We start from the raw sequence: 23,515 nt of genomic DNA, 5'->3' as shown, positions 1-23,515 counted from the left end.
CCTGCACTTTCCTAAGACACCCGGGGCAGAAGTCACTGCCCCTTTCTAGAATTCACTTTCCTCCTTTTTAGCCAAATCTGGCCAAAATATAGATTCCTGGGTCCCCCTCCCAGAAAGCCTGGTCTAGGCAGGGAAGATGTATGTTTAAAGCTCAGCTGATTCTGATGATCCGTCAGGTTTGGGAACCTCTAAACTAGATAATGGATCTCTAAGGGTCAACCAACCAGCCCTGGCATCATGTGTGGCTCAGGCTTGGCACATTCTGGGGTTTACCCTTGTCCTGAGATGGTTCAGACCTCACCAAGAGATTAGCAGTGTTGAGAGAGCAAACAAAGCTTTGCCCAAGAGCCAGAAATCAATCTGTTATCAAGGAACCTTGGTCAGTTCCTTAGAACTGTTACTTCATTTCCTCTGCTCTGTCTTCAATAATCAAGTGTTGACTCGCCAACAGCTCTGGGCCAGAGACTCCCAATGGGGAGCCGCTACCCCCACTTTCCCCCTCATTTCCAACCTTCCTCCCCATGGTTATCAGGTTCCTCCTCCACTGCTGGGTGGAAAGAGCTGCTTTTGTTATCAACCACAAAATTCTCTGGAATTATCTTCAGGGACACTCAGCCTCATAAAAGGAGACAAGCTCAGGCAGGAGGAACTGGGGAGCACCTGTGAAGGGGTCCGTTTGCAGCACCATGAAGAGCTTCCCCACAGCCCCCTCTGTCCTCCTGGCCTTGCTTTTGAGTGTGTACGTTGGGGCAGCCACACGTGCGTAACCTCTCCACTTCCTTGCCAGGGCTCCTTCCTAGGCTGACAGCGAGTGAGAAGAAAGGGGTGTCTCAGGTCCCTTCTCTCCTTGATTTTTAGGTGGCAGTAATGTGGCCAAGTTCTGCTGCTTCCAATTCAGCCACAGGTTCCTTCCCTGGAACTTGGTGCGGACGTACGAGTTCTCCAGAAACAGCTGCTCCCTGCCGGCTGTGATGTGAGTATATCGCTCAGACTTTGAGGGTCATAAGGGGATGGGTGCTGGGCAGGCCCCCCAGGTGCCAGGAGGAGCCTCAGGATGTGGACCCCGTCACCTGGGATGTAGCCCTGCCTCTGCCACTGATTTGTGTGACTCTGAGCATCTGTTTTCTAATTTTCATCCCAGGTGCCAGTGTGTGCCCGGGGCTGGGGAAAGAAAGATTCCAGGCGGCTCATATAGACCTTACAATATAGTATAGGAAAGGGCACCAAAAGGACTTTTGCACAAGATAGTTCGTCACAACTGTGATGAGTGCTTGAAGGAGACAGTGCACGGGCCCGAGTCACCAGAGGACACAACCTGGTGTAGGGAAGGGCTCCCTGCGGAAGTGACATTTACATGGGGACCCCAAGGGTAAGTGGGAATAGCCCAGGCGACTGGGGCAGGGAGGTGGAAGGCTCGTGGATGTCCCAGGAAGAGGGAATCACAGGTGGGATGAAGCCCAGGTAAGAGGAGGCCACCTGGCAGGGCCAGGTAGACAGGGACCACGTCACGCAGGGCTCATCAGTAAAAGGAGAGATGACACACACCTCGCGGGGGTTCTGGCAGGTATAAGAGAGAGAATATACACAAAGCATTTAGCGTTGTGTCTGCACTCAGTAAAAGCTCAAAAAATGGAAGCCCTTGGAGCATAGATACACAGGGAGGGGTCAGTGAGAGTTCCCGGGGACAAGGGTGCAGAAGGGGCTCCAGGGACCATCCTGAATGTCTCATTTTGAGACAGAGTTAGGACGGGAAAGAGATCATTCAAATACCTAAATAGGGGGAGGGGAGCACTCCGGGGCTCACATGCCTGGGTTTTCTCTTTCTTGCCTTGGTTGGCTTTCTGTAGCTTTAAAGATATCAGCAATTGACAATTAACTGGAGAAGAGCCTTGGGCTGGAACCAAAGCCGAGACTCTGTCACTTACAGGCCTGGGACCCTGGGCAAGGCAGGTTTGCTTATTCGTAAAGGGAAGGAATTGGGTGCGATGAGCTGTGAGGCTTGGGATATGCACCCATGTGTCCACCTCTCGATCTCCCTTCCTTTCTTCCTCCTTGGTGGTCCACCCACCATCAGTGTCCTGCGGGGGCAGGAGGAGCCCAAGGTTGTCCAGGGAAACTGGCCAGCGTGGGAGTCTGGGAGTCCAGGGGGAGCCGGGAGGGCTCTCCCAGCCCCAGGCTCACCACCATCTCCCCAGCACAAGGCCTGGCACATAGTATGTGCTCAACAAATACCTGTTCTGTTGACTGAATGAGCAAATGAGCTCGAGATTGTGCAGAAATCAAGCGTACTACTTGGTTAACTGGTCTTAATGTGAAGAGATGCATTAGGGAAAGTGGGTGTGGGGCTCCCTCCATTGGGCACAGGAGGGAGGGACAGGTTTGCTCCAGTAGCAACACGAGAGAACCCACTCTGGGCTGGAGTCCGAGGGAGCAGTTTCCCTGGAAGTGGAGGAGGGAATAAAGGCCACGGCAAGAGTAGGTTCTAGAACAAGGGCAGGAACTCGCTCCTACCCACTCTGCTCTCTGACTGCTTTCCCCTTTCCCCTGTCCCCTTCCAGCATCATCTTCATCATCTTCCTCCCACCTGCTCAGCACCTTCCAGTTTACTGAGCCCTCCAGTTCTCACTGCAACCTTTAGGGAAATGCAGGGCTGATTTGATTTTCTCTGCTTGCAGCTAAGGAAGCGGAGAGGATACCTGAAAGATTAAGCCTGTTGCCCAGTACCTCCCAGCTGGTCAGGGCAACAGGGAGGTTAACATGCAAGAATCTGGACTCCTAGTGCAGTGCTCATCCTACCTGCCAGCACCTCCTGGTGAGAGGCTTAGATCAGCTATCGATGGCTGCATAACAAACCACCCCAAAACATGGTGGCTTGAAACAAGAACACTCATTTTATGATCTCTCATGGTTCCTGTGGGTCAGGAATTCCAGAAAGGCTTGGCTGCAGGGTTCTGGTTTGGCATTGCTGGGTGGTTGCCTCAGATGGTGCTGGAACAGCTGGGGCTGGGGGTAGCTCTCTCTTCAGGGCCTCTTGTTGAGCTAGTTTGGGCTTCCTCATAGCAAGGCAATCTAGGATGATTGATTAGATGTCCTACATGGTGGTGGAAGGCTCCAGCACAAGTGCTCCAGTGAAGCAGGCAGAAGCTTTGTCCCCTTTCATAACTTAGCCTTGGAAATCATATGGTGTCATTTCCACCAGTCTCTGAGATTGGCCCAAATTTGAGGGGAGGGAGGCGTAGACCCTCACCTCGTGATGGGAGTGATGTCAAAGAAATTTGTAGGCTTGGTTTCAAACCGCCTCAAAGTCCTTCCTCTGCCTTGTTCCCCTGTTCTTTTGGCTCTTCTCCCTCACATGTGTCAGGGCCTGCTGGAGGACCTCATAGACTCCTGGTCCTGCAAGGGGGACTCTGGGCCAAGGGCCCCTGACCTGGGCTCTCATCACTTCTGAGTGCCCTTGGGGTGCTCAAGGCTGGAGGAAATTCAGGGACATCAACCAATACCCCATCTTTTTTTTTTTAGCGTGTCATAAAGAACCATTATTGCATTTCTAACAGCCTCATGCTTTCTGAGCAGGTGCTTTCTGAGCTGGGTCTTTCTGACCCTTACAAGCTATTGGAGCCCCTGCCTTCAGGTCTGTGCCTTGCTGGGCAGGAACTTTCTGGGCTGAAGCCTTCTCGCCTACACTGGTCATCTTTTTTGCTGGGATCTTAGTGGCAGCAGCTGCAGATCCCTTAGCAACAGGTGCTTTTTTGGGAGACGCTTCCAGATCTGCCTTTTGAAGCATCTTAATTTCAGGCTTAATTATTCTATTCCTCATTTTCTTTGCCTTCATGACTTTCATAATGATCAAAATGTATCATTTTGGCTTTCCTTTCTCTGGCATCAATCTTCTTGACACGTCTTGTGGCTGCCCGTTTTGTATCATCTCCGCCTTCTGCCAGGCTTGTAGGACATACTTCTGGTGGGCACTGGTGGGACCTTGAGGACGGAATTAGAGAGCTGCATGCATTTGAAGGGCATGGCCTGGCTCCTTACTGGAGTGCAAAGTCCATCCATCAAAGCCCTTTCTGATCAATAACATTTACCATTGCAACCAGTTTCTGGCTATAAGCCCAAAGGTCACCCAACCAACCTCCACAAAGTGCCTGAATACCATGTTGGTGTTGTTTGGTGAGAAGGAAGAAGGCCCATCCAATAGCACACCCCAAGACCCCCACTTTTAATGAGCTCACAACGTGGTAGGGAAGACAGGAATCATATAGAAGCAACCGTGGTGAACAATCTATGACAATGTGGTTCGGGTGATGAAGGAGATCTCAAGTTGATAGAGGTGATGGTTGTATAACTCTGTGAATATTCTAAAAACCATTGGATTGTAAGCATACTTTAAATGGGTGAATTGTATGGTATGTGAATTCTATCTCCATAAAGCTGTTATATATTAAGTATTAAGTGGCTATGCACTAGAGCTGCCCAGCCATGCTTCTTGGGGGCGTGGAAGTGGGGTTCTGGAAGCATGGCTCACATTTGGAGAGTGAAAAAAAGGTGGTGGCGAGGAGGGAGGGCCCAGGAGAACAGGGAGCAGGGATAGTGTGACAGGAGTGTGGCAAGGCAAAAAGACTGATTGGGGAGCTGCCCTTCCGGAACTTTCCCTCCCTTTCTAATACTTCCCAGGAAGCAAAGTTTCTCAGTATTGACTGTCAGTGTCTCTTCTACAGATTCACTACCAAGAGAGGGCAGAAGGTCTGTGCACATCCGAAGGAAAAATGGGTGCAAAGATATATTTCTTTACTGAAAATCCAACAGTTGTGACCCTGCTGGACTTTGAGCCCAAGCCCACCTGACCCCACGCTCAGTCCCGCTGCCCTTAGCAGGGCCTGGAGAACCATTAACAGAAGGGCCCATGAGACTGGTTGGGGGAAGAGGGTGTTTTCCACCAGTGTTTTTCAATAAAGATTTTTCATAAAGATTGGACTCGGTAATAAACATTCTTGGTCAAAACACCTGAGTTTTCCTCCAGGAAAGAGAGCAAGTTGATACATAAGGCCAACGGCCTGGCAGGTGCCAACTCCTGAGCTAAGCCCATGCAGAGCTCTGCCTTGTGGTTTGGTTGGTTTGTGCAGAAAACAAGGAAGTATTTAACGCATTTTGGGAAAACATCCATCAAATGTTTTAACATTATTCGGAGAAATAAGTTTAGGTTATTCGGAAAGTTAAATTCTGGGAAACACCTCATCCTGCTGTGTTGTTTGCCCATTTTCTAATTAGATTGTTCATTTTTATCACTGAGTTCTGAGAGCTCTTTATAAATTCTAGATATGGGTAAAGGTAGCTGTATGGTAAAGGTTTGCAAATATTTCTCCTAGTCTTGTAGCTTCTCTTTTCGTCCTTTTAACAGGGTCTTTTGCAGAGCAAAAGTTTTTAATTTTGATGAAGTCCCAATTTACCAATTTTCATCTTTTATGGATTGTGCTGTTGGAATTATGCCTAAGAACACTTCACCAAACCCTAGATCACAAAGATTTTCTCCTGTGTTTTCTTCTAAGCATTTTATAGTTTTACATTTAAATTTATAAGGCATTTTGAGTTAGTTTTTGTATAAGCTGTGAGGTTTAGGTTGAGATTCATATAAAAATATCTATGGAGATCCAATTGCTCCAGCAACATTTGTTGAAAAAATTATATCTTTCCTCCATTGAACTGTGTTTGCACTGCTGTCAAACAATTAGCCCTTTAAAAGTTATCAGGGATGGGGGAAAGGGGAGCGGGGGTTGCTTGGTGGGTATAGAATATTTGTAAATGCAGTTAATAAAATAAAAAATACATAGAGAAAGTCTGAAATGTTTATGAAACATGGAAGAGTGAAATAAAGAAATAAAATTATTAAAAAGAAATAAAATTATTATTTCTTATTAATAAAAGAAATACAATGATTAAAATTCTTCAGCACCATGCATGAAATATGGTAAAGCATTTAAAAAGTGGTAGCTGCCTCTCCTCCCCTCTGCAAATTAAAACAAAACCATATCTCATGTGAGGTAGTGATGAGTGCTAGGAAGAAAACAAAGAAGGATAAAGGGGATGAAGAATGACATCCCCTGAAGTCAGGAAGTCCCTGGCAAACTCTGCCACTTTCTGGCTGTGTGATTTTTTATGCAATGACTAACTTCTCTGAGCCTAGCCTATAAAATTCAGAGAGGATGGGGGAAATGCATTGTAAATGATAGTTATTATTGCAGTTAATAAACATAATTTTATATTATGAATTTTATGGATGCCATAATAACCTCCTTATTCCCCAAGGAAGAAATATTCCAGTTCATTGAGCAGGCTCTTGGCATTTGTTCCTGGTATTTGTAATTAGGAATGGAAAAAAAAATCAGTTGGTCAAAATCTGTTGCGTGGGCTATTTCTGAGTTCTCTAGTCTGCTCCATTGATCTATGAATCTATCCCTCTGCCAATACGACCACCTTAATTACTGTAGCTGTCTACGGTATCATGAAATCCTCACACTTTATTCCTCTTTTTTTCAAAATTGTTTCAGTAATTCGAGTTTCTTTTCCTTCCCATATAAATTTTAGAATAATCTTGTCCATATCCACAAAATATCTTGCTGAGATTTGATAAGGATTGTAGAAAACCTGTATATCAAATTGAGAATAACTGATATCTTTATTATGTTGTCTTCCAAGCAGTGAAAATCATAGGTGCCTTCATTTATTTAGATATTCTTTGATATCCTTCATCTTCCTTTTGTATTTTCAGTATACAAGTCCTGTACGTATTTTGTTAGATTTACACCTGAGCATTTCTATTTTTTTTTTTTTTGAGTGATTTTTAAATTCAGTTCCCAGGTGTTCATTGTTAGTATATAGAAACACAATTGATTAAAAAATTTGTTTTTGAGATATGTCACATATCACAAAGTTCACCAATTTAAACTGTACAGTTAAGTGGTTTTTTTTTAAAATGTGCTTTTATTAAAAGTTCCCTTAAATTATTGAAGTATTATTTCTTAGTAAAAGGTTATAAAAATGTTTTCCTGAATAATCAATGTAAAAGGCAAAAAATCTGTTTTGTCAAAATAACTTCTTGCATTTCATGTTAACTTTATCATGTCCTTGGTAGCTTAAAAATAGTCTTCTCACTTTTTTTATATTCATTTTATTGAGATATATTCACATACCACGCAGTCATACAAAACAAATCCTACATTCAATTGTTCACAGTACCATTACACAGTTGTACATTCATCATTTAAGTGGTTTTTTAGTAATATTCACAGAGTTGTGTAACCATCATCACTATCTAATTCCAGAACATTTAATCACCCCCAAAAGAAACCCTATACCCATTAGCAGTTGCTCCCTATTTTCCCCTCCCCCCAACCTCTGGCAACCACTAAACTACTTTGTCTCTATCGATTTGCCTACTCTGAGCATTTCATATAAATGGAATCATACAATGCGTGGTCCTTTGTGTCTGGCTTCTTTCACTTAGCACAATGCTTTCAAGGTTCATCCATACTGTAGCCTGTGTCAATATGTCATTTCTTTTTTGGCCAAATAATATTATATTGTATGGACAGACAACATTTTGTTTATCCTTTCATCAGTTGATGGACACTTGTGTTGTTTCCAGTTGGGCTCTTATGAATAATGCTGCTACGAACGTTCATGTACAAATGTTTGTGGACATACGTTTTCAATTCTCTTGAGTATATACCTAGGAGTGGAATTGTTGGGTCATAAGATAGTCCTATGTTTAATTTTTTGAGGAACTGCCAAGCTGTTTTCCACAGCAGCTGTATCATTTTACATTCCCACCAGCAATGCACAAGGGTTCCAATTTCTCCACATCCCTGCCAACACTTATTTTCATTTTTTTCTTTATGATAGTCATCCTAGCAGGTATTAAGTGGTATCTTATTGTGGTTTTGATTTGCATTTCCCTAATGGCTAATGATGCTGAGAATCTTTTCAGTGTTTATTGGCCATTTGTGCATCTTCTTCAGAGAAAAATACCCTCCCAGTACTGCTTTAGTCTCACAAATTGTGATATGTTGGAATCTCATTTTCTTTCAGTTCAACATATTTTTAAATTTTCTCTGGAGACTTCCTTTTTTGACCCATGAATTATTTTAAGTCTGTTGTTTAATTTCCAAGTGTTTGGTGATTTGCCTGTCATCTTTCTGTTATTGATTTCTGGTTTGATTCCATTGTAATCAGAGAATACACTCTGCATGATTTCACTTATTTTATATTTGATGAAGTTTGTTTTATGACCCAGAACATATGATGCATCTTGTATATGCTACTTGGGCACTGAAAAGAATGTGTTTTCTGTGGTTGTCGGATGGAGGGTTCTATAAGTGTTGATTAGATCCTGTTGGTTTATGGTACGATTGGGGTCTATATTCTTGCTGATTTTCTGCATAGTTGTTCTATCAATTGTTCAAAGAGGGGTGTCGAAGTCTCTAACTGTAATTGCAGATTTATCTATTTGTCCTTTTATTTCTATCAGTTTTTGCTTCACATATTTTGCAGCTTTGTTGGTTGGGATTATGAAGTCTTCTGGGTGGATTGACCCTTTTATCATTATGTAATGTCTCTCACTGTCCCCGGCAATTTTCTTTGCTCCGAAATCTACTTAATTTGATAATGGTATAGCCACTTCTGTTTTCTTTGATCACTGTTTGTATGCTATATCATGTTTCTATTCTTTCCCTTTCAACCTACCTATGTCATGCTATTGGAAGTGAGTTCCTTATAGAAAACATACAGTTGGGTCCTGTTTTTTGGTTTTAATCCATTCTACCAAACTCTGTCTTTTAATTTCTGTATTTCAATCATTTACAGTGAGGAGGAGAGCTGGATGAAAATTTCAGCTCCTATTCTGAAAGAATGGCTAAAGAAAGTTTTCTAAACAGAAAGAATATGATGAAAGAATTTCAGAACTTTATGACCAAAAATAGAGGCAAACATGCAGCATTCCACTAGACTGCGGCCAGATCTCCAGAGCGAGGGTGGAGATTGGGATATCTGAACTCTTTGGCTGCTGGATAGTGCTATGAACCCAGCTAAGTCAAAACTGGCTGGGAGAATCCTGCAGCCGCTCAGAAGCAAAAAGACAGGAGAGAAGGTGGAGAAGATGCCAGAGAAGAGTCACCAACTGGCATGAAAGAAGCACTTATTGCCCGAAGTACAATCTTCTTAATTTAGTATCCCCATTCTTCCATGAGGTTTAGACTGTTTCCCCAGAAACAGGTCCTGAGATAAGAATTTGCATGCAGGTGATATTTTTGGAGGTGCTCTCAGGAGATACCAGCTGGGAGTGGGGAAGTGAGACAGGGGAGGTAAGGCAGCTCCTAAGGGTGTGTGGTCAAGCAAGTAACCAGTGGGCAGCTGATGGAGAAACACACATCTCAGGCTTTACTGAACCCTTTTGGGCTGCAAGACAAACTAGGGATTGTTGTGTCTATCAAAGCAGATTCTCATATGTAGTTCCATATAGTGACCAACAGATGGTGCCATTCTCCCACCATCATTGATGGTCCCTCTCGCTTCTCCCCTGACATACTGGTCCATTTACAGAGAAGTCCGTTGTGTGAGTCTTTACTGAGGGTCTACTGGAGATTCAGGGCCCTGTGCCAGGCACTGCGGGAGGAGGACAGGGGAAGGATATGAGAAAAGGAAGACTTAGCTCAGTCTTCAGAGGGGACAGTTCAGGGGCCAGAGGGGACAAAATATGCACAGAGCAATCAATTCTCGGTACAGGCTAGCGGGTCAGAGTGAACTTGGGCCTCAGCGTCTTCATTCATACAACAAGGAGGTTGCAATAGAAGATGTTCGGGGTTCCTTACAGCTCCTGAACTTCCCCCATATACTAAAGCATACTCACTAATGATCTGAAAAAGAGATCAGCATGCACAGATGCGGGCTTCATGAAAGAGGCCAGAGCTGGGCCCAGAAAGATGGGCAGGGCTCTGAGAGTGGGGTAGACTGAATCACGTACCCCAACAAAAGGCATGACCTTCAGCTTCACCTGCGTTTCTGGGGGTGTGAGCCATTTGTAAGTGGGACCTTTTGAAGATATTAATTAAGGTGTGGCCAAATTGAATCAGGGTGGTGCTTAAGCCACACGAATGGAGGTGTTATAAAGAGAGGAAATTTGGGTGCAGCAGAGAAGTCAGAAACTAATAGAAGCCAGAGATGAGAGAGAGGAAGCGCCAGGTGTTGGAAAACTGCCAAAGCCAGGATGCTACTGAGTCTGGGAGAAAGCACGGCCTGGCTGATGCTTTGATGTTGGACTTCCAGCCTCTGAAACCATGAGCCCGTAAATGTTTGTGGTGAGGTATTTGGCATGGCAGCCCTGGCAGACTCCAAAAAAAAAAAAAAAAAGGAGAAGTAATTGCAGCAATCAGGATCCTTGGCCATGCCATGCCTGGTTCTTTCCATTCATTCTTTTCTTCTTTTCATCCATTCAACAACCATTCATTTTATCTATGAGCTAGACACCCTGCTACATGCTGCAGGGTCTAACTATGGCCCGCTTTCCCTGTTTCCTAGACATTCATCACCAATGGAGAGGACGACATGTCAATGTGTATGGTACAATGGGATCAGGATTGAAAATAACCAGCGTTGATATATTACCTTATTATTTATAAAACACAGTGAGAGTATTTCTCAATCTTGTGAGGTGGCTAAGAAAATTATTCCCATTTTCAAGGAAACTGACCCCTAGACGCACGGAGCGAAGGGTCTGGAGTCTCACGTCCGTGAATGGTGGAATGAGGGAGATAACCAGTTTCTCTTAATTCACATTCTGGATTTTGTCCACTTCCTCATAGCACTTATGACAACATGACCCCACTGATCAGTTACAAGACTGAAGATCTTGGCCTTCCAACCAGAACATCAGACAAATACTCCTTTGCTCTTTACTAATTACGAAATCAACAAATTGATTGTTCCCCTGAGGGAAATCCATGGGCCTCTTGGATGGTCTACATTCCACGAGGAGACCGTCAGGGGCTGGTTCCTTGCTGGGTCCCACCATGACTGGCTCTCCAGGACCTCTCAGATTCTTTCTGGACTGATGGAAACCTGCTGAAACACTGCCCAGCCACCCACCCACCCCCACCCCTGCCTGCTGAGTCACAGGACATTGGCAGTTAGTCACCCGGAGGATTTGGTCAACGAGGGGCAGCACACAGATTCAGGACCCTGGAGGTCCAAGTGGTTGGTGCCCCCAAGGAGACCTCTGGGTGGGGGTGGGAAGGGGGGTGCTCAGGGCCCCTCCAACTCTAGACCTTTAAGTCTCAAAATCCCAAGTTTTAGTCCTGCTTTGGGCTTAGTCACTCCAACACGGGAAGCTTTGGTTTCTTTAATTATAATAATATTTCACATCTGTATATAACTTTAAAATGAATAAACTGCTTCCACATCATCCTGATTTCTTTTCATTCCTTATGACAACTCTGGGAGGACATTTTTTCCTTCAATTTACAGATAAAAAATCTAAGGCTCCCAAAATTTAAGTCACTAGCTCAAGTGGCAGAGCTCCAATTCAATACTTGATTTATTCATTCAGTAAACATTTAGTAAGAACCACTAGATGGTCCAGTGCTAGTTGATAATACAAAGGCCAGCAAATCTCAGACCTTAACTTTGTGGCAGTCAAATTCTAGCAAGAAGCATAGACACAATAAGACATGATTATGGTGTAAGGTAGTCAAGTGTTGCAGTAGAACGTCGGGGAAGGAAAGAACAGTAACTGAGTGACTTCTGTATGCTAGGCCCTGCAGAAAGAACTTTCATCACAACATCCTTTGAGAGATGTTGTATCAGTCAGGATAAATTAAGTTATGCTGCAGAACAAATAACCCCCCAAATCTTATGTTTCACTGGTACTACATTACAACATGGATAGGCAGGAAGTGTTGGTCATGAAGTCACTCAGGGATACAGGTGGACTGAGGTTCCATCTTGGCCATGCTTTCATGATTACAGAGATAGGGTAAAGAAAACTCTGAACCAACAACTGAATGTTCTGGCCCCTAAACGATGTCTGCCAATTCCACTTAACTCATTGTACTGATCCAGTTAGTCTTCTTTGTGCCCAGGAAGAAAGGAAAAACAAATATCGAACCAAGGACAAGTAGAGAAAAAATTTTACTTCCATAAAAAGCAATGCATTGTCTATAAAATACCTTTCTGCTTTATCAGATTCTGCTTCTTTGGGAGCTATTTTACAGCTCCATAAATCGTAGGTAACGGATATACATGTAGATTGTGTTCTGTCCAATAGAGGTTCAACTGGCTCCCCCTCTCCTTTGTGGAGAGCCCAATCTTGCTGCTATTTGCATATTCATTTCAATATTTCTCATCTATAAGTGTGTCTTTCAGGTTCTTTTATTTTATTAGAGAAGTTGTAGGTTTACAGAAAAATTATGCATAAAATAGAGTTCCCACATACCACCTTGTTATTAACACTTTGCATCAATAGAGTCCAATTCATGAAAGAACATTTTAATAATTGTACTATTAAGTAAAGTCCATTGTTTACAATAGGGTTCACTGTTTGTACTGTATAGTTCTATGGGGTCTTATTGTTTAAAATTTTTTTTTAATTAGAAAAATTAGAAAAGTTGTAGGTTTATAGAAAACTCATGTAAAAAATACAGCGTTCCCATAGTTAACACTGTTCTAGCTTCCTAATGCTGCTGGAATGCAAAACACCAGAAATGGATTGGCTTTTATAAAAGGGGTTTATTTGGTTACACAGTTACAGTCTTAAGGCCATAAAGTGTCCATCTTCACTGGAGAAAGGCCATTGGCATCAGGAAAACCTCTGTTAGCTGGGAAGGCACGTGGCTGGTGTCTGCTTGCTTCCAGGTTGCGTTTCAAAATGGCGTTCTCCAAAATGTCTGCATCAGCTTCCAACGACCATCTTCAAAATGTCTCTCAGCTAGCTGTGAGCTCCTTCTGTCTGAGCTTACATAGTGCTCCAGTAAACCAAGTAAGGCCCACGCTGAATGGGCAGGGCCACGCCTCCATGGAAATAACCCAATCAGAATTGTCACCTACAGTTGGGTGGGTCACATCTCCATGGACACTGAACCAACAGGCTCCAACCCAATCCACACTAATACATCTGCACCCACAAGAATGCATTAAAGAATATGGCTTTTTCTGGGGGACATAAATAGACAAATCGGCACAAACACTTTGCATTAATGTGGTACCTCTGTTACAATTGATGAAAGAATATTTTAATTGTACTATTAGCTATACTCCATAGTTCAAATTAGGGCATATTTTTTCCCATATACCACCAGATTATTAACAGCTTTTATTAGCGTGGTATATTTGTTGTAATTCATGAAAGAACATTTTTATAATTGTACTATTAACTACAGTCCATGGTTTACATTAGGGTTCACTGTGTTGTACAGTCTTTTGTTTTATCTTTCATTTTTATTCTTGTAACATATATATGACCTAAAATTTCCCCCTTTTAACCACATTCAATTATATAATTCAGTGCTGTTAATTATGTTCACAGTATTGTGCTGCCATCATCACCGTTCATTATCAAAACTTCTTCATCAACCCAAATAGAAACTCTACAATTTAGGCCTTAACTGCCCTTTCTTTATCCCTGCCCTGGCCCATGGTAACCTGTGTTTTAGTTTCTGACTCTATGAATTTTCTTATTCTAATTATTTCATATCAATGAGATCATACAACATTTGCTCTTGTGTGTTTGGCTCATTTCACTCAATGTGATGTGAAGTTGTCACTGCATCAGAATCAGACTCTCTTTTGAACCAGCTATAACATCTGCATGGTTCCCTCATTATGAGTTAAATAAAATCTTTAACACACATTTGTTTTTATACCTATATGAAAGCCATGATTTTACCTTTTCCTGAAAATTATCTTTTAACAACATACTTTAGAGATGACCGAGATTCAGAGAGGTTAAGAAAGTTGCCCAAAGCCACTCAGCTAATGAGTGGCAGAGGTGGGAATTCTATTGTCTCCTGGGGGATCTCAGGGCCCCAGCATCCCACCCCCGGACAGGGCAAGGGAAGGGCTCCCTCTACTGTAAGGGTCAATAAAGGCGGGTTATTTAAGCCAGGTCTGGGCAAATGAGCCAGGCTTCTCCAAGCAGAGAAGGTCCTCCAAGCAGAGCAAGAGCACATGTGGGGGCATTGGGAAGAAGGGCATGGGGGGCAGAGAGTGTTTGGGGAATTGAAAGGAGCACAGTGGGGGGATGGTTGAAGGGGAGCTAAAAGCCAGGGCAAGAACTGTGAAAAGCCTCATCGGCCTTGCCAGGGGTCAGGACTCAACTGTGGACGCTGTGGAGAGCCCTAGAAGATTTTCTGCAGGAGAGTAAAATGATCAAATCCGTGTTTAGGAAAATCTCTGATGCTTTTGTGGCAAACAGGCCGGGGGACACAATCACAAGTGGGGAGAGGGCTGTGCAGTCCACGTGAGAAGTGCTGAGGCCCCCAGGAGCCAGGGACTGGTGAGGGAGCCGGAGGGGTGAATTCACCCTAGGACTCACATCCCCCTTGTCCTCTCCAGGGCTACCTTCTTTGATTCTCTTCTAAAATTCTCTGGTTCCATTGTGCCACCCTGTGAATAACCTAAGACATCTTTGATGGGGTGCGTGGAACAGTGTCCAGCCCATAGCAAAATCTTCACACCAAGGTGTTCAATAAATGAAGGAAGGGGATGAAAAATAAAACACAGTTCTACAGCAGCGGTTCTCGGTGGACGCTGGGGAGGGAGAGGACCTTCTCAAGATCGTGGGAAGCTTTTTCTCATGAAACTCGTGCCTGCTCTTCAACAAAGCTTCTACGACCCCCAGGCCCCAATCCCAAGGTGTTCTGAGGTGGGATGGAAGGGAAGGAGGGGCAGGAGAGCAGGTGAGGAAGCCAAGCCCATAGATGGATTTTGGCCTCACTAGATCCAGGGACACCTGCAGCAGAGAAGAGTGACCCTGTGCTTAGGCAGATGGGAGCCAAGCGTTGGCCGGAATGTGGGGGCCCCTTCCAAGCCATTCCCTCTTCTCTCTGTCCTCTGCCTCCCTGCTGTTTGGCCAGGGCCTTGTCTCCTCCATTATTAATCCACTGCTTCCGCTGCACCTGGAACTCCGTGGGGTCCATTAAGCCTCTCCCGGGGCGGTGAGCGCTGATGCATCCCGCATTAGGGCCAGGACAGATGGGGCTCAGCGGCCGCCCTGGGGGAGCTGGGGTGCCGCAGCGTCGGCTCCAACTGCTCCCAGCCAGCCACCCCAGCACATCCAACGTGCAGCTGCACCATGCAGGCCATTCCCCTCCCTGCACCCAAGCCCTCCAGGGCAGGGATCATGCCTCCCGCGCGTGACAATTTGTTCCTAAGGACTCCTTCCGCGCACACGATCTGCGCGCACCTGGTCAGGGGGAGCTGTGCACATGCCGGGCCTTGGAGCACGGCTCCCACTTCCCAGCTGAAGGGTCTCATTTCTGGGCCTGAGCCCTCCGTTAACCCGAATGGAGATTGCCGTGATACCAAGCTCACAGGTTGCTGTGAGGACTAAGCGGGCTAATGTCTCGAAAACTCCCAGCTGACATCTTACTACCTGTGCTATAGGAAGTGATTAACCAGCACCAGTTGCTGCCGCCGCTCTTGTTTTTATCATTTTTGCAATGGGGAATTTAGACAAACGGTCTGTAGGGTCCTCTCTGGAGCTAATTTTCTGTTTATTTCATTCAATAAATGTGTATCGATGTGCACTTTACTAAATATGCACTTACTGTATGCAAGGCACTCTTCTAGACACTGAGGATATGGGAATGAATAAAAAAGAGAAAACTCCCTGTCCTCCTGGAGATCACATTTCACGGGGGGGAGATAGGTGATAAGCAATAAAAATAATAAATAAGTAAACTATATAGCATATTAGGAGGTGAAAAGAGCTACAGAAAAACTAGAGCCAGGTAACAGGGACAGGGAGGGGTTTGTAATGTGAAAGTGTGGCCAGGAAAAGCTTCGTTGAGAAGGTGACATTGAGCAAAGACTCAAAGGAGGTAAACGAGTGAGCCCTGCAGATATCTGGGCAAAAACTGTTCCAGCTAAAGGCAGTAGCCAGTGCAAAGGCCCTGAGGTAGGAGAGGGCCTGGCTTTGTTGGAGGAGCAGCGAGGAAGTGACCAGAGAGGAGCGAATGAGGAAAAGAGGAAGAGCAGGTGACATCAGAGGGTTAGTGGGGACCAAGGCATGTAGGGCCCTGTGGCTTATTGTCAGGAGGGAAGTGGGGGGTGTAGGGAGATGGGAGCTTGCAAAGGTGGTTGGATCAAAGGGTTGTCAGCCTGGTGGACTGGCATCAGGATGCCAGAGGAGGGAGGTGGGAAGATGGGAGGTGGCGGCCAGTGAGCCGAAAGCGCAGAATTGAGTGTCTGGTACACACGAGGTCAAGGGTTTGAACTTGAGAATGAGCTGAGGCTGGTGAGAGGTTGGCCTGTGGCGGGGGGGGGGGGGTCATCTATGCAAGTGCTGAAATCGCCAGGAAATGGGCTGGGCGTGAAGTCAGAGAGAGTGGCAGCCAGCCAGGAGCTAGGACCGTCAGGAAGTGCGGGAGGGTGACACTGGGGCCAGTAAATGGCATCAGCAATGAGGAGAGTTAAGGTTGTGGGTGTGAAAGTGGGAGGCGGGGAGGACAGTATAGAAGCCTCCACCATCTCCTGGGAGTAGGGCGGGTGCAGGGGTGGGGGAGACATAGACCACCCTGATCTGTGAGAGCCGTGTGGGAGGCAGGCCCTGAGCAGGGAGCCAGGTTTCACTGGGAGCAAGGAGGTGAAAGGAAGGTTCTGGAAAAAAGTTGAGGATATGAGGAATTTTTCTGATGATGGACATGAGTTTGTAGAACTGGGGAGAGGTGGGACATGGGGTCCAGCCAGCATGGGCAGAACAGCGTAAGGATTAGAGTTAGGGAGAAGACGGGGTGTCCTGGGGGTGTGGGCTTCTTGGGGGTTGACATATAACAGGGTAAGAGGTCTCAGGAGACTAGTTAACGGTGGCAAGGTGGGTGGTGGACTCACCCGGAGCACACAGGGCCCTCTGCTGACCCTGGTCCTCAAGGCGGGGTCTCTGCCAAAGAAGGGGTGGTCCTGTCCCCACTGGGGAGGGCTCTCGTTTAGTCCTTTTTGCTGAAGACAAGGAGCAGAAGCGCCAAGCTCACTCCCCGTGGGGAGCTGAGGATGCTGGGGGGAAGCCAGAACACGCTCAGAGGAGAGGGATCCTCTCTTGACCTCAGGGATGGAGAGGAGGGGAGTGGGCTGGGGCAGGAGGCGTGTGGAGGGGAGATTCTGAGTCTAGGATTTGATGGATGCAGCTCAGTTCCAAAATCTAGCAGCAAGGCTGCTGGGCTGTGTTGTATCAGCAGTGCCCCCAGGTGAGGGGGTTTGAGATGCACTTTTCAGGAGAGCTCCTTAGCTGCCCAGCGACATGCTGCTCCCTGCTCTCTGCTCTCTGCAGGTCAGGGATGTTCAGCTTTGCAAACATCTCTTTAGCATCTAATAGCATAGGAAGCATTTCAAAACCATTATCTCAGTAGTTTTCATACTTCTTTTTTTTGATCGGGGCACTTTTTCTCAAAATAAAATCTTATATGGAACCACAGCGTAACCTATAAACAAATTTATATTGTAATTTCAAATGTATAAGTAAAACGAGTATAAGGCCAATTAATGATCTTACCTAGGTTGAAATTTGGTAGATCGTACATTTTGGGGGTGTTGCATTTGGTAGTTGCTTTTTAAAGAATTAAAAATATACCATTTAAATGAAATAGAGATAAAATGTTTCTAGAATTCCTGGGGCTTCCAAGGGCTTGCACTGCATTTAAAGTGGTTGCCTCTAGGAAGTGAGAGTCACCTTAGATGGGGAGGGGAGGGGAGGGGAAGGAGACTACTTATTTTTTGTTGTTATTGGCCTTAGAGAACGATTTGCTATTTCAAAACTCTTTATGTTATAACTCTGGTAAATATAAATATTATAAAAAGAAAGGAAAAAAGAAAAAAATATAACTTCCCTATTTCCTTTAATCCAACAGTTTACTGAGGTAGGGGTTAGTTAAATCCCTATTGTGCAGATGAGGCAATTGAGGGTCAAAAAGGTCAAGCGATCAGCACATAGTTAGTAAGTGGGTCTGGCTCTTGGCCCCAGGTCAGCTGATTCGAATCTGCGCCTTCCCCTGTTGCAACATTTCCCTCGTCTGGGGACGCCATGGCCAGCTGCCCAGGACACTTGGTGCTGGGAAGGCTCCAGACTCAACTTCCCCTTCTTTAGCTGCTACTGATGCCTGAACCTCCTTTAAGGTACAGGCGGAATCTTTCACTCCACAGGCATCGGTAAAGGAAGTGGCTCTCATTTGCCACCGACTTGCCACCTTCATTGTGAGTTCTTCTTTCTTGTGTTAAGAATCTGAGTTCCCTAAGTAGATGTAGCAGAAATCTGTTGTGTGTGGACCCTTTCTCTTTGCAACAGCACCCCTCTCCTGATAGGTGCAGTCTTGGAGCAAGGGTGAACCCAAGTGCATGCCCCGAAGGCAGAAGACGCTGCAGGGACACCATCCTTCTGTCCTTCCTGTCACTGTCAGCCTCCCCTAACCCTAGACAAAGGATATTCTCTCCCAAGATTTTGAATCTTGAGCAAGTGAGGAAGAAGGAGTGGATGGCTCCACCTGTCAGCTTCTGCACTCTATTGGTTGCCTACTGCTGTGTAACAAATTTCCCCAAAACGTAGCAGCAAACAACACATATTGATTATCTCATAGCTTCTATGGATCAGAAATGCAGAAAGAGCTTAGCTGGGTGTTTCCGGCTCAGAGTTCCTTGTGTGGTTTCATTTAGCAATGTCAGTAGTCATTGGAAAGCTTGAGCATGGCATGCGGGTCTGCGTCCAAGATGTCTCAATCCCGGGGCTATTGGCTGGAGTCTCGGTTCTGTGCCATGTGATGCTCTCCCTGGACTGCTTGAGTCTCTTTATGACATGGCTGCCATCTCTCCCCAGAGTGAGCAAACAAAAGAGAATGGCAAAGAGAAAGCTGCAGTGCCTCTCATGGCCTCTTCTCCAAAGTCATGCACTGCCACTGTTACTCTCTGTTAGAAGCAAGTCACATTGCAGGGAAGGAGAATGAGGCTCCTTCTTTTGAAGGGGGAAGCATCAGAAGGTTTCATGGACATATTTTAAAACCATCACATGTGACCTCCGGAGTTGCCATGGCTCCCTCATGTTCAAGCCTTGCTCCCCCACCTGCCCACTCCCCAAGAGCAGGACTGGCCTGGCTTTGTGGCCACATGATGCATGCGATTGCACAGGGCCCCGTGCTAGCAAGTGCTCCCACTTTGTTCAATACCCTGCTGTTGTTGTCTTGAAATCTTAATAATTTTTGAATTGTGCATTTTCGTTTTGTTCCAGGTCCTGCAAATTACATGGCCATTCCTGCCAGAAAGTCTTTCTGTAAATTCCCTTGTGCTTGAATTAGCCAGAATTGATTTTCTGTCTGTCTCTGTCTGTCTCTCTCTCTTTTTATTAGAGCAGTTGTAGGTTTACAGAAAAATCATGCAGAAAGAACAGCGTTCCATATACCGCTCCCCCCACTGAATTTTCCCTATTATTAACATTTTGCATTTGTGTGGTACATCTGTTACAATTGATGAACCAATATTATTATATTATTAACTATAGTCCGTAGTTTACACCAGGGTTTATTCTTTGTGCTGCCCAGTTCTTTGGGTTTATTTTTTCATTTTTATTTTGATAACATGTATACAACATAAAATTTCCCATTTTAACCACTTTCCAATATACAATTCGGTGTCGTTTATTACATTCATAGTGTGCCACCATTACCATGGTCCATTACCAAAATTTTTCCATCACCCCAAACAGAAACCCTGTACCAATTAAGCATTAACTCCCCATTCCCCACCCCTGCCCCTGGTAACCTGTATTCTAATTTCTGACTCTAGGAATTTGCATGTTCTAATTATTTCATGTAAGTGAGATCATACAGTATTTGTTCTTTTGTGTCTGGCTTATTTCATTCAACACAATGTCTTCAAGTTCACCCATGTTGTAGCATGGATCAGCACTTCATTCCTTTTTACGGCTGAGTAATATTACACTATATGGATATATCACATCTTGTTTGTCCATTCTTCCGTGAATGGACGCTTGGATTGCTTCCACCTTTTGGAAGTGCTGCTAGGAATTTCAATGTACTGCTGTCTGTTTGAGTCCCCGCTTTCAATTCTTTTGGGTAGAGATCTAAAAGTGGAATTTCCAAGTCATTGATGTCATTCTATGCTTAACGTTCTGCACCATTTTACATTCCCGCCAACAATGCACGAGGGTCCCTCTCTCTCCACATCCTCACCAACATTTATTATTATCCAATTTTTTTAATAGTAGCCATTTTAGTGGGTGTGAAGTGGTATCTAACCGTGCTTGTGATTTGCCCTTCCCCATTAGCCAGAATTCGTTTTTGTTGCTTGCCACCAGCACTCTCTAGGAGACAGTGGCCTTTTCCTGTACAGATTTGTGAGCTCTGCAGACAAACTCTGGCACATAATAGGCATCAACCAGTATTTCTTGGCTAAAGAAATCAACACAGTTGTAAGTTAAACGCCAGACCTGAGAACAATTTCAGATTATGCTCTTCCTAAGGGCAGGGACAGTATGTTCCTTGGTCATCTTTATTTCACGGCACACAGCTAGCAGCCAATATTTAACTTAAAAAAGCAGGGTGGGTAGAAAGATTAGAACTTAGATATGTCTAACTCCAAAGCCCATGTTCTTTCCTCACTACCATTCCATTTCCTCACATGGTTTGCACTGTTTCGAGTGTGTGGTATTCTTGTATTTGTGGGCCTGGTTATTTGCCACCAGACTTCGAGCTCCCTGCAGTCCAGGGCCATGTCTGCTCTTTTGCCCACGTCCTGCTTGAACTTGGCACAAAATTGGTTGTATTAGGTGATTGAATAGTAGATGGGATCATGGCCAAGGGCTAAGGAGCAGGATGGAAACACAAGCACAGATCTGCTCTCCTGTGTTTCTCACCTGAAAATTTTATGCAGGTTGGAAGAGGAGACTAAATCCCTGCGTTAGACTGAGAGGGGTAAGTGTCGTGTGTGGAGGGTCTTGCTGGTAAAGGTTGCAGAGCCGAGTGGGGGCCCAGGCTGGGGAATGGGCCCTGTCATATGTTCAGGAACAAACAGGTGTTGTCCTGGGAAGGGCAAAAAGGTTTCTTAGAGGATCTTGCTTCATCACAGAGAATACCTGTGAATATGGGGTTGCATGGGCCCTGCCACCCCCTGTGGGTCTGTCCATGCTTCCTACAGAGCAGAGCACCCAGCACCCAGCCCTTCAAGCGGCTCTTGCTCACTGCTGCTGGAGTCTGGCTGGCCCTTACCACCCTCCCTGAAAATGACCCCAGCCCTCTTTTTGAGTGGAGAACATTAGAAATGACAGAGTCTTGATGACAGGCTTGTAAAATAGCTCAAAACAGTCTAGTAAACTTTGAGTAAAATTGCTCAAAATATTCTCAAGAGATGTCCAAGAGAAAAAGTATTACTCAAGATAGTCTGTGCTTCCCCATAATTGAGAGAGCTGATGGGACATTAAATATGGAACCCTGAGGAAATGAAAGCCTGGGAAAATACCATCAGAAATTTAGACCAAGCACTAGATCCGAAATAAATCCTTCCCCTGTCTAGAAGCCTTATTTGAAAGACTCGTAGAGCTCACAGTTTTACAGGTGTAGAAACGTAATTTTGTTTTTCCATAATTGAGGAGAAGCTCCAGATGGTGGAGACGATCTTAGGCAGTTCAGGGCCTCACAGAACTTTCCTCCAGGGGTTCCCTTACAGTGTCTGTCTGCACTGCCATCTCCCGGGATGTCCTCGTTGCCCCCCTCAGAATCCGGTTCCTGCAGGTCCCTGCTGCATCTGCCTCAGCTAGGCCTCTTGGGGTCCGCGGCACACAGGACGTGACCCCCACAACTTGGGTTCACAGGAAACCTTCTCCTGCTGCCTGCACCACACTGCAGCGCCCAGGGCTCTGGGGGCTCTCTCAGGCCTCTTCCTGCTGGCTCATGGAGTCTCCGGGGTCTTGGCATTGCCCAGGGACCCACCCAGGAGAAGGACAGGTAGGATTCCCTCTGCCTCAGTTTCCCCAAACGTGTCTGTGTTTCCCGTCAAATCTCCTGCGGTCCCATAGCTCAGTCTGGGGCAGCCAGGGTGAAGGGCTCTTCGTGAGACCCAGGCCAGTGTCTAAGTACTCCTCCTCCGCTCTGAGCCCCCCAGAATTTTCTCTGGTCTGGGGAGTGAGTGGCTTGACCCTTCCTCTATTCTCCCAAGCTATTGCTTGTGGCATAATCAAACCCTCCCAGGCTTTTGAAACTCAAGTGCTAGGCTTCTGTAACCCCAAAGCAATTTTTCCTCCTTTTCTGCTCTTTCTCCTCCCCTGAGGCAGTAAATACCTCTGGCTAAAGGGCAAAGGGCAAAGGAACCGTGTGTGTGTGTGTGTGTGTGTGTGTGTGTGTGTGTGTGTGTGTGTGTGTGTGTGTGTGTGTGTGTGTGTGTGTGTGGTGTGTGTTGTGTGTGTGTGTGTTGTGTTGGGGTGAGAGCAGAGAAGAACCTCAGTAAAACAGCTCAAATATTCTCCCGCCACCCCTGTGTTCAGATTATTCCCCTTGGCTAACTTTGCTTGTCATTTTGCTCTGGCAGGGTCACATCCAATTTTGTTGGCCCCATCAGCACTCCGACCTTAGCTCCTTGCTTTCTCCTCTCCAGGAAGCGACACCCCATCCCGCTGCAGAATCTCAAAGCCGGACGCTGGGCCTCACCAACCTGCAGAATTGCTCTCCCAAACCAACCCGCCTCTGGACGCGACCGAAGGTTCTTCCACTGTACCTTCTCTTTATCCTCTCTTCCTGGTTCTCTACAGACCCCTTTCCCTTTATTTATTCTCCTGCCACACTTGTTGGAGGAGTGGCAGTCACTGCTTCCCCAGTTCATATTTACTCCACTTCTCAACTCGCCGCACTTGGGTATCTGAACATTCTCTCAAAGGCTCAGATTTCCACTCGATGAGTCTCTGGTTTCCCTTCCCTGACCTCTCTGGGCTTTTGACACCATTATTATCAGCCTCCTTTGTTCTCAATGCTGGTAACTCAGTCTCCTTTAGCTTCTTTCCCTTGACACTTTCTGCTTTAGTTTCCTTGGCTGCTCAAGCAAATACCATGTGATGGGTTGGCATAAACAATGGGAATTTATTAGCTTGTGGTTTTGAGGCTAAGAAAATGTCCAAATCAAGGAGTCATCAAGGCAATGCTTTCTTCCGATGACTGGCGCTCTAGGGTGGCTGCCGGCGATCCTTGGTCCTGGGCTCCTCTGTCACAAAGCAATGCACATGGCGGCCTCCCCTGGTTTTGCTGACTTTCAGCTTCTTGCTTCT

The 23,515-nt window shown here is 45.6% G+C and overlaps 1 protein-coding gene and 1 pseudogene across 2 annotated transcripts; one reads left to right on the top strand and one right to left on the bottom strand.

The window, feature by feature from the left end:
* On the top strand, positions 1–23,515 carry CCL26 (C-C motif chemokine ligand 26). 2 transcript variants are annotated; one of them, XM_037815219.1, is made up of 4 exons: positions 1–759; positions 859–973; positions 22,073–22,205; positions 22,852–23,515. In XM_037815219.1, exons 1-4 carry the CDS (start codon positions 687–689, stop codon positions 23,149–23,151), a joined length of 621 nt encoding a protein of 206 aa, XP_037671147.1. In that variant the 5' UTR covers positions 1–686; the 3' UTR covers positions 23,152–23,515. The 2 variants fall into 2 exon arrangements, with proteins under 2 accessions (XP_037671147.1, XP_037671148.1); XM_037815220.1 differs by lacking the exons at positions 22,073–22,205; positions 22,852–23,515 and adding an exon at positions 4,719–4,974.
* On the bottom strand, positions 3,557–4,156 carry LOC119518166 (annotated as a pseudogene).

The sequence above is a fragment of the Choloepus didactylus genome, chromosome 21 (assembly GCF_015220235.1).
Source record: "Choloepus didactylus isolate mChoDid1 chromosome 21, mChoDid1.pri, whole genome shotgun sequence".
In the NCBI taxonomy this organism is placed as follows: domain Eukaryota; kingdom Metazoa; phylum Chordata; class Mammalia; order Pilosa; family Megalonychidae; genus Choloepus; species Choloepus didactylus.
This window is presented reverse-complemented; position numbering and strand designations above follow the sequence as displayed.